The sequence below is a fragment of the Argentina silus genome (assembly GCF_951799395.1).
Source record: "Argentina silus genome assembly, chromosome: 9".
Classification (NCBI taxonomy): Eukaryota; Metazoa; Chordata; class Actinopteri; order Argentiniformes; family Argentinidae; genus Argentina; species Argentina silus.
The window spans coordinates 15,584,508-15,595,013 of NC_139663.1; the positions used below are offsets into that span (position 1 = coordinate 15,584,508).

The 10,506-nt window shown below is 47.0% G+C and overlaps 1 protein-coding gene across 3 annotated transcripts in view; it reads left to right on the forward strand.

The window, feature by feature from the left end:
• Positions 1-10,506, forward strand: part of ppp1r9ba (protein phosphatase 1, regulatory subunit 9Ba) — a 41,478-nt gene extending 30,972 nt beyond the window's left edge. For 2 of the 3 annotated variants that reach the window (XM_083677561.1, XM_083677562.1), the window contains exons 3-11: positions 431-563; positions 1,947-2,067; positions 2,419-2,523; positions 4,831-4,966; positions 8,207-8,350; positions 8,846-8,899; positions 9,215-9,444; positions 9,661-9,757; positions 9,932-10,506. In XM_083677561.1, the coding sequence (XP_083533687.1) occupies positions 431-563; positions 1,947-2,067; positions 2,419-2,523; positions 4,831-4,966; positions 8,207-8,350; positions 8,846-8,899; positions 9,215-9,444; positions 9,661-9,757; positions 9,932-9,985 (1,074 nt within the window). In that variant the 3' untranslated portion in view covers positions 9,986-10,506. The remainder of the gene's footprint in view (positions 1-430; positions 564-1,946; positions 2,068-2,418; positions 2,524-4,830; positions 4,967-8,206; positions 8,351-8,845; positions 8,900-9,214; positions 9,445-9,660; positions 9,758-9,931) is intronic. The other variant, XM_083677560.1, reaches the window with a different exon arrangement.

Genomic DNA, 10,506 nt, shown 5'->3' on the forward strand with positions numbered 1-10,506 from the left:
GGGGAGTTATAAAGAATACATAAATACATAAATCCACCGTGTTAAATAAATCACCTGAGTAGCACTAAAATACACCCCACACCGCCTCCACTCCGCCCTATCAACCCACTCAAGGACCCTCTCACTCCCACAGATTAGGGCTGTACACTCCCACCAGACAGCAGCCCTGGTTGGTGTCATGTTAATGGTTTCTGTAACACTGGGTGTTCTGAAACCCAGCTACTTATCTCACCTCTCCCCTCCTATCTTTCTTTCTGTGGCAAATCTTGTCTCTATATCTGTAATATCTTTATTGAAACATTGTTATTGAAATATCTTTAGTAACATGTCTTCATAGAAACGTCGTTGTTGAAATAACTCTATTGACACATCTTCATTGAAACATCGTTATTGAAATATCTTTATTGAGTTGTTGTTGTCTTCCTGACAGGTGTTCACCACCTACTCCAACGAGGACTACGACCGCCGTAACGATGACGTGGACCCCATGGCCGCCTCGGCTGAGTACGAGCTGGAGAAGAGGGTGGAGAGGCTGGACCTGTTCCCTGTGGAGCTGGAGAAGGGTGAGCGGCCCGGCAGAACATCACAGTTACAGCACACATCCCAGGAGATCGCAGAAACACGCACACAACCCCCGAGAACCCCAGAGAACCTTGCTTGATCTCATTTCCTACCACAGACACTTGTCACAGAACCTCGTAGAATAGAACCTTGTAGAAGTCACATAACCATGTATAATAAAACCTTGTAGAATGTCACATAACCTTGTAGAACCTCGTAGAATAGAACCTTGTAGAAGTCACATAACCATGTATAATAAAACCTTGTAGAATGTCACATAACCTTGTATAACCTCGTAGAATAGAACCTTGTAGAAGTCACATAACCTTGTAGAATGTCACATAACCTCCTAGAATGTCACAGAACCTCATAGAATGTCACAGAACCTTGTAGAATGTCAAAGAACATCGTAGAATGTCACAGCGCATTATAGAACCTTGTGTAAACTCATACAAGAACCAAACTGATACATTATAGCCAAAGTATACAAAGTGTACACATCTTTACAGAACCCTACATAACCTACAAAACCTAATTGAACTTTGACCTGTCGGGCCTGGTAGTGTCAAACATCTTCAGCCATATATTCTCAGTTCTCGCTGGTCTTTCTTCCTGAAACCACTATGACTGAGGTAAATAGAAGTCTGCTACCTTACTTCATAGTGGTCACTAAGTCCACTTTCCTCCATTATCTCTTTATAGGATTTATATTAGCATAGATTAGCTGCATTAGCAGCTAATTAGCCACTGCTAATGGCAGCTAATGCCTTTTTGTAAACAGTGCAGTGCATAAACAGCTTGCAGTCTTTTCACCCAAAGGTCCCTCATTTCAAAAACATCTCTCCCCCTTTATGATGCTGAAAGAACGATATTCATAGTTTTTTAGCGTTTATCAGGGACCTGTGAAGAGACTGCAAGAGTATAATGAGTTAAAATTCAGTCCAGGAAATGACTAATACAGGCAACTAAATGGACAGCTGGATACTGTAGCCTAGGTGATATTCAGCCAATCAAATGAGTGGTTGAACGAAAACGTTAAGCCATTAAAGGGAATTAGCTTTGTACGTGAATATGCAAATTGCAATCATAGAATTGAAATGATTCTAATGATTCTAAACCTTTATTTTAACAGGCAGTCACACTGAGACCACAGTCTCTTTTTCAAGGGAGCCCTGCAATACAAATGATACAACAGACATAGGATACAAACAAGACAACAACCAAAACAACCAAAAACAAACACAAGACACAATTTCATACAAAACATGAACTCTCCTCTGTAACCAGGTCCCCTCAGAGCGACCTAAAATGTATGCAATGATGTTCTGTGTTGTTATTACATGTTGATGAGACTTTACTCTGACGTTCCTATGTTCTCTCCACAGACGGGGATGGCTTGGGCATCAGCATCATAGGGATGGGAGCAGGAGCAGACATGGGGCTGGAGAAGTTAGGCATCTTCGTCAAGACTGTCACCGATGGAGGGGCCGCTCACAGAGACACGAGGTAGGTGGCAAGCACACACACACACACACACACACACACACACACACACACACACACACACACACACATAAACACACACACAAACTCACACCCTCTCACGCACCTAAACACTCACACACACACACACACACACACACACACACACACACACACACACACACACACACACACACACACACACATTTTCAATACTATATTTGGGGTACACATTTAACCATCCACATGGTCCATTGATAATAAAATCTTCCTTTGCTCACGTCACACCTCCCTTCCTCCCTCATCCCTTCTTTACCCTCTCTCTTCCTCTCCTCCCTCCCTCCTCCCTCCCCCCTTTCCCCCTCCCCCCCGTAGGATCCAGGTGAATGACCTGATCGTGGAGGTGGATGGGACCAGTCTGGTGGGCGTGACCCAGAGCTTCGCCGCCTCCGTCCTCAGGAACACCACCGGCACCGTCAAGTAAGACCACGCCCCCTGTCGACGATGTCACGCCTCACTCACTTAGAACACACCCCCTGATTATGATGTCAGTTCCTCTTTAACATGCACTCCAATCGTCTGGTCACGTGAGGCGAGGAAATGGGTAGTTTCACATGGTGTCAGAATTATGAACGGGGATCACTAGACTATAGATGGAAGATCCTCACTTATGCATGAGTCTGGATCCCAATGAGAGTCTCCTTCTCACACACACACACACACACACACACACACACAGTGGAGAGCCCATGGAGACAGTGACCAGACTATTAATAACATCCTCAGTCTAATTCTGCTGCTAGCTTACACTATGCTCTGGTAACTGTCTGCCTGCCTGCCTGCCTGTCTGTCTGTCTGCCTGTCTGTCTGTCTGCCATCCTGTCTCTCTGTCTGTCTCTGTCTGTCTGTCTGCCTGCCTGCCTGCCTGTCTGTCTGTCTGTTTGTTTGCCTGTCTGTCTGTCTGTCTGACACTATGCACTCTCTCTTTCAGAGTGGGAGGGAAGGGGAAGGGTAGGAGTGGGAGGCAGGGAGGGAGGGAGAGGGAGGGTGAGAGGAGGGAGTGGGTGGGAGGGAGGGACGTCGAAAGAGGGAGCGAGAGGAGGGGAAGGAGGGGTAGAGGAGGGATGCCCTAAAAATGTCTCTGCCCAGCTCCCTGTGTGTCAGTGTCGAGGCCCTTCTTTTCTCTTCAAAGGGAATTCATTCATCTCTCACCTGCCAGAGTGGTAGAGAGAGTGTTGCTTTGTCCCATTTTAATCACTCGCCCACTTCTCTCCTGAGACAGGGGGGAGTCTCTGGGCAGGTTTCACACGTCTAGATTATTATCCTGCTCACTACATCTGGTCGTGTTTGACCTCATTCAAGGTCACATGGGTTTGGTTAGAATGTTTGGTTCGTCGGGGGAATGCCTGCCTGCTTTCACATTCACATGGACAGACAAACCTTCCTAGACAGACCGACAGACAGACAGACAGACAGACAGACAGACAGACAGTCCTCGACAGACAGACAGGCAGACAGTCACAGACAGACAGACCCAGACCCAGACAGGCAGACTGACAGACCCAGAGAGACAGACGGGCAGACAGACAGAAAGACAGAGAGAGACAGACAGACAGACAGACAGACAGACAGACAGACAGACAGGCAGACAGAGATCTGGTTATTTCTGAGTGCGTCTCATGTCTCCCATCTCCTGAATATTCATTGGCTAGCACACCCACCACTCACCCTCTGACAGCTTGCTGACTGGCAGCTCTGACAGGTGATGCTGTTTCGACTGGTCCAGATTTAGAAGCAAGGTGCCGGCTCTTATATAACTGTGGTTCTCACAGAAAGCTGATTGCGTGTTGCATGTTGGTGATGCTGGAGAGAACAGGTGGTGTTACATGTTGCGTGTTACGTGTTGTTGATGCTGGAGAGGACAGGTGGTGTGTTTGTGTGTTGCGTGTTACGTGTTGTTGATGCTGGAGAGGACATGTGGTGTGTTTGTGCGTTGCGTGTTGCGTGTTGGTGATGCTGGAGAGGGCAGGTGGTGTGTTTGTGCGTTGCGTGTTACATGTTGCGTGTTACGTGTTGGTGATGCTGGAGAGGGCAGATGGTGTGTTTGCGTGACTCCGTTCACAGCTTGCTGTTTTCCTCCATGACAACTGTGTTTGTCTCCCGGACAGCATTTCAGTCATTTATTTACCCTCAGGCAAGACAGGCCTCAACCCTCACACACTCACGCACACGCACACACACACACACACACACACACACGCACACACTGTCACAGAACCCTCACACGCTCACTAACTGCCACAAAGTAATCTTTACTTTGTAATGACAGACACAAACACAGGCACACACACACACACACACACACATTTACATTGTAATGACAGTCATGGAACCAGAGATGTTTTTATTGTTACAGAAATGGAATTGTCAATATTCCATATGGCTTAGAACAAATGATATTGCCATTCATGAATAAAACCAATGAAAGGCCATACAAGTTCATGTCAACCAATGAAAGGCCATGCATGTTCATGTGGACCAATGAGAAGGCCCGTTTCCATCATTCATTCCCCCCGTTTCTGCTCGTCGCCATGGTGACGCACTGTGACCCTGTGTTGACAGAAGCCGTGGTAGAGCTCCTCATTCCATTCAATGCATTACAATGAGCCCATCCTCCGATTCCTACCTCCACCAGCCTCCACTGTTACCGGAGGTTGCAACCATTGCCTGTTCCCTGACAGTCAAGCCTCTCCTCTCACCCCGTTGGTGTGTGTTGTGCCCGTGCAGGTTCATGATTGGTCGAGAGAAGCCGGGCGAGCAGAGTGAGGTGGCCCAGCTGATACAGCAGACTCTGGAGCAGGAGCGCTGGCAGAGAGAGATGATGGAGCAGCGCTACACTCAGTACATGGAGGAGGACGAGGAGGTGGGACACACACACACACACACACACACACATGCACATGTGTGCGCGCGCACACACACACACATGCACGGACGCACACACACACACACGTATGCACGCGCAGACACACATAAACGCATACATACATACACACAGACACACACATACACGCATAAGCACGCACACACACACGCATAACCATGCACATACACACACACACATACACTCGTATGCACGCGCACACACACATACATGTGCACGCACGCATACACACACACACACACACACACACACACACACACATACATGCGCACGCACACATTCTCACACACACACACACACACACATGCGCGCACACACACACACACGCACTCACTCACTCACTCACACACAGTCCTCTGTGGCTCAGTTGGTAGAGCATGGCCCTAACAACGCTTAGGTTGTGGGTTTGATTCCCGCTGGGACCATATGTAATGAAAAATGTATGCACTCACAACAATGTAAGTTCCTTTGGATAAAAGCGTCAGCTAAATGGAATATATATATACACAGTATATGTACACACACGCACGTTTAGCTTCACAACACAATATGAAACACCATGAAAAACATCTCCATACAGTACCAGTCAAAAGTTTGGACACACCTTGCCTAGAGTGTGCAAAGCTGTCATCAAAGCAAAAGGTGGCTACTTTGAAGAATCTAAAATATAAAACATTTTCTGGTGTGTTTACTACATAATTCCATATGTGTTCCTTCATAGTTTTGATGTCTTCAATATTAATCGACAATGTAGAAAATAATAAAAAAAATAAAGAAAAACCATTGAATGAGAAGGTGTGTCCAAACTTTTGACTGGTACTGTATGCTGATAGGTTCAGTAAGAGGTGTGATTGAGCCATGGTGCCAGCTCTGTGTAATGGAACAGCAATGTTCTCTAGAACGAGCACTCAGCGGGGAGGAAATGGTGCACTGATTCAATCCCTCCTCACGGTTTAATTCAATCACCTTCAATTGCTGTCTTGACTCTGACTGGGGTGTGAAAAACCCATCCAGACGGACAGACACAGACAGACATACAGCTAGAGTGGTCTAGTTGTCAGGGCCAAGGACTCACCCTCTTAGTCTCTCTGGTTGGTTTCCTCTACTGTTCAACATCCCAACATTACAGTAGAGTCTGTTTACCACGCAACGTTAAAGTAGTGTTTGTTGAACATTCCAACGTTACAGTAGTGTTTGTTTAACAGTCCTTGCATGTGTGTTCTAGCAGACAGAGTTGTTTTGACGGCCTGCTTGATGTTTAGGCCACCAAGGAGAGTGTCAGACAGAGAGAGCAGAGACTGGAACGGTGTGTGTGTGTGTGTGTGTGTGTGTCTGTCTGTCTGTGTCTGTGTCTGTGTGTGTGTGTGTGTGTGTGTGTGTGTGTGTGTGTGTCTGTGTCTGTGTGTGTGTTTGTGTGGAGACTCATTGTTTTGACAGGAGGCGTGTAAAGGCCACAGGCTTTGTTGGGGCTTGTCCCAGGAGGCTGTTGTGGAAGAAATATTTGGAGCGTGCGTGTGTGTGTGTGTGTGTGTGTGTGTGTGTGTGTGTGTGTGTGTGTGTGTTTGTGTGGTGTTGAGTCTAATGCTACATTGATCAACCTAAACTAGGCCTATTGACTGTAAACAGATGTGTAGAATGCCTTTAGGCCCTGATTGTCCACTAAGACAAACATCCACTTCTCTTCAGCCATTCAGTCCAAACCTCTCCAAGGTTTGCTTGTGATGGCATTTCTTTGTAAACACAAAATGGTGGTTTCCCAATTGCAGGGTGTCTCTGCTGTGGTTCAGCACGTGGCTAGAGCAGGAGGGTTTCATCCAGCTGAACTCTGCCATCTGGTGGACACTTTGGAGCACAGAGAAATCTCTTGCCTGACAAAGTGAAAACACTGATCTTGCTTTCTATGAAGCTAAATCATGTAGTCACATGAGAGATTACGTTTACAGCGTGCATGATTTATGACAATATTTAAACTGGAGAATTGAGATATGTATGCTACTGTAGATGCTTATCAAGCAATACATAAGTAGCCCTTTAAGGCCTACTCCTGGCTTAATCTAAGCCCTGTCTGTGAAACCGGCCCTAAGTGTCTGAGGCAGTGTTAAGAGTCTAAGGGCCGGTTTCACAGACAAGGCTTAAGCCTAGTCCTAGACTAAAAAGCATCCTCAGTGGCAATTTGCCATTGAAAGTGTGAATTATTCCAGGGCTAGGCTTAAGCCTTGTCTGTGAAACCGGCCCAAAGTGTCTGAGGCAGTGTTAAGAGTCTAAGTGTCTGAGAACGCTTACAGCGGCTGTGTGCTGTAGAGTGAGATGGAGTGGATCAATAATGAAAATGGCCGCCGTCAGTCTCTTTCTCTGTTGGTTAATAGGTTGAGTGGTAGGCTGTAGGCTATCTATCGACCCTACTGGTTTCTGCTGCAGGGCATAGACAGGCCTGTGGGCAGTACCACTATCAACAGATGGGGGACCCATGGGCAAAACCACTGTCAACAGATGGGGGATCCATGGGCAATACCATTATCAACAGTTGGGGGACCCATGGGCAATACCACTATCAACAGATGGGGGACCCATGGGCAATACCACTATCAACAGATGGGGGACCCATAGGAAATACCACTATCAACAGATGGGGGCCCATGGGCAGTAACACTGAACGCATTGGTTCTGATCCAGGCTGCAGTCCAGACAGTTAGAGCTGCCTAAGCATATCAATGAATGGATGAGATGAATGAAAAGTATGTTTTGAAGCACATAACTACTAAGTGTGCTGTGGCGTAGTTACTTTGCAAGGCATTGCGGTTAGCGCAGAGTCAAAATGAATTAAGATGGCTACTCCTCTGTTTTAGTGTTGTATCGATTGTGCGTGTCTAAGTCCTTTTAGTGAAAGACATTTGAAGTTAATGGCTACATCATAGATTTTGATGTTTGTCCAAATCGTTGTTGTCAGATGCTGCCTTGTTAGTAAGATTTAAAAAGTGATGCAAGTCAATAAAGGCCATCGTCATTGGCCATTATCTTCATAATGTCATTGGCCATAATCTTCACTGTATCTGAATACAGAAACTGAATGGTCGTTCAGACACAGTGTAATGTGTAACTCGTATGCTCCACCCTGTTTAGCAACTTGATATGTGTTTTAAAATGGTCAAAACTAATTAATTAAATAACTCTTGCACCCCCGCCCCCCTTTCTCCCTCTCCCCCACCCCCCACCCCCCAGACGGGTGAGTATGCCACCGATGAAGAGGAGGAGATGAGTCCCATGTTCCCCAACGCCATCGAGGTGTTTGACCTGGCGGAGAACGAGGACATGCTGTCGCCTGTGGAGATGGACCCCGAGAAACTGACACACAAGTTCAAAGAGGTGAGTGGGGGGGGGGGGGGGGGACTGCCGTTATAGGTGTATGGAATACTATCTGCCATGTTGCCACCAAACATTCCAGTCCGGAATCATTGTTTTGGAATGTTTACAGGCATTGAAGATTAGGAAGCATTCAGATAGGAAACTGAGTTCGCCTGTCTCTGCTGGTTGCATTAGATTCAAGATTCTTTATTTGTCACGTGCATACAAGTATGCAGTGAAATGCAAAAGTGACAGTGCCACAGAGGAGTGCAATATAAGTATAAGAATATAAACAGCAGTATAAACAGCAATGTAAGCAATGTACACAATGGAATGACTATATACAATGGCATTGACAGGTTGTCAGTATAGTTATTTACAGTGAAAGATGAGTCTGCAATAGGTAATTATGTGTGTGTGTATGTGTTATGATTATGTCCATGTTCTCCTTTTAACGCCCTCTCTCCCCCCCCCCCCCTCCCCCTCTTCTCTCTCTCTCTCTCTCTCTCTCTCCAGCTCCAGATTAAACATGCGGTCACCCAGGCAGAGATTCAACAGCTGAAGAGAAAGGTAGGGCAAGGTCACAGACGTACAGTACTGTCATACAGTACATTCTGTAGACTGTCATACAGTAGATTATGTAGACTGTCATACAGTAGATTATGTAGACTGTCATACAGTACATTCTGTAGACTGTCATACAGTAGATTATGTAGACTGTCATACAGTAGATTATGTAGACTGTCATAGAAGACTTGAACAATCCTGTAAATGTCCATCAATATCCAAAGCCCTAGTCAATCAAAACCTCTCTCTCTCACTTCTCCCCCTTTCTCTACCTTCCCCCACCTCCTTCCTCCCTATACCCCGCCCCTCCCTCTACAGCTGGCCCATGCAGAGCAGGATAAGCTGCGCTGGCGCATGGAGCGCGCTCAGTTGGAGCAGAACGTGCGGGAGAACAAGGAGCGCATGGAGAAGCTGGAGGGGTACTGGATGGAGGCCCAGAGCCTGTGTCAGGCTGTGGATGAACACCTGAAGGAGACCCAGGCCCAGTACCAGACCCTGGAGCGCAAGTACAGCAAGGCCAAGAGACTCATCAAGGAGTACCAGCAGAAGTAAGGAACGTGGGGGGGGGGGGTGGGTGGGCTGCGGGTTGATGAGATGAGGGGGGTTCTGGGGATTGTAGTACACAGAGATTGCCCATTCTAAGCTGTATAATTTGAAAAGAAGACCATATTATAACCGTACATGGTTATTGTCAGTGTTGTGACCGTATGTGGTTGTGTTCAGTGTTTCTGACCATGTTGTGACCGCACATGGTTGTGTTCCAGGGAGATAGAGTACCTGAAGAAGGAGACAGCTCAACGTAGAGCCCACGAGGAGACTGAGGCCACTCACAAGGAAGAGACCGACAACCTACAGGACAAGGTGTGTGTGTGTGTGCATGCGTGTGTGTACTAGTGCCTGTGTGTGTGTGTGTGTGTGTGTGTGTGTGTGTGTGTGTGTGTGTGCGCGTGTGTGTGCGTGCATGTGTGTGTGTGTGTGTGTGTGTGTGTGTGTGTGTGTGTGTTGTTTAAAGCCCTCTCTCTGTTTTATCAACAGATCTCAGACCTGGAGACCAAGGTAGACGCCCTGAAGACCACCGACCCCTCCTAGACAGGAAGAGGAGGAGCTACGTCTTCACACCGGGGCCGTCGCTTTTTCAATCCACCATTTCCCTGACGGATTGGAAGAACGACAAAAAGAAGAAAAGAAAGAGAGAAAGACTTGCGGAGGAGTTACCGTTTAAAAGAGAGGGAGGGAGAGAGAGAGGGAGAGGGGTCGGGGGGACTAATGACGCCTGTAGGAGGAGTTAAAGGAGGAGTAAAAACAAACACAAGAATGTTCTCAACAGACATCTGTCATGCGCTTAGAGTTCAGTCATCAATCCCAGAATGCTCCTTGTTCCAGTAACCGGAATCCTCCTGGCTGCCTGTCAGGCTGCCGTTCGACCATGTTCAGCAACGTTCCATCTGTGACGACGGCCGTACCGTACTATTACACAGCCTGCAGGCGCGAGACAGATACAAGGTTGTTTGTCTTCTTCTCCCTCTTTTATCTGTTTAATCATGTGTGAACAACAGGGGAGGCTGGTGGAGGTAGAAATCGGAGGACAGGCTCGTTGTACTGCATGGAAT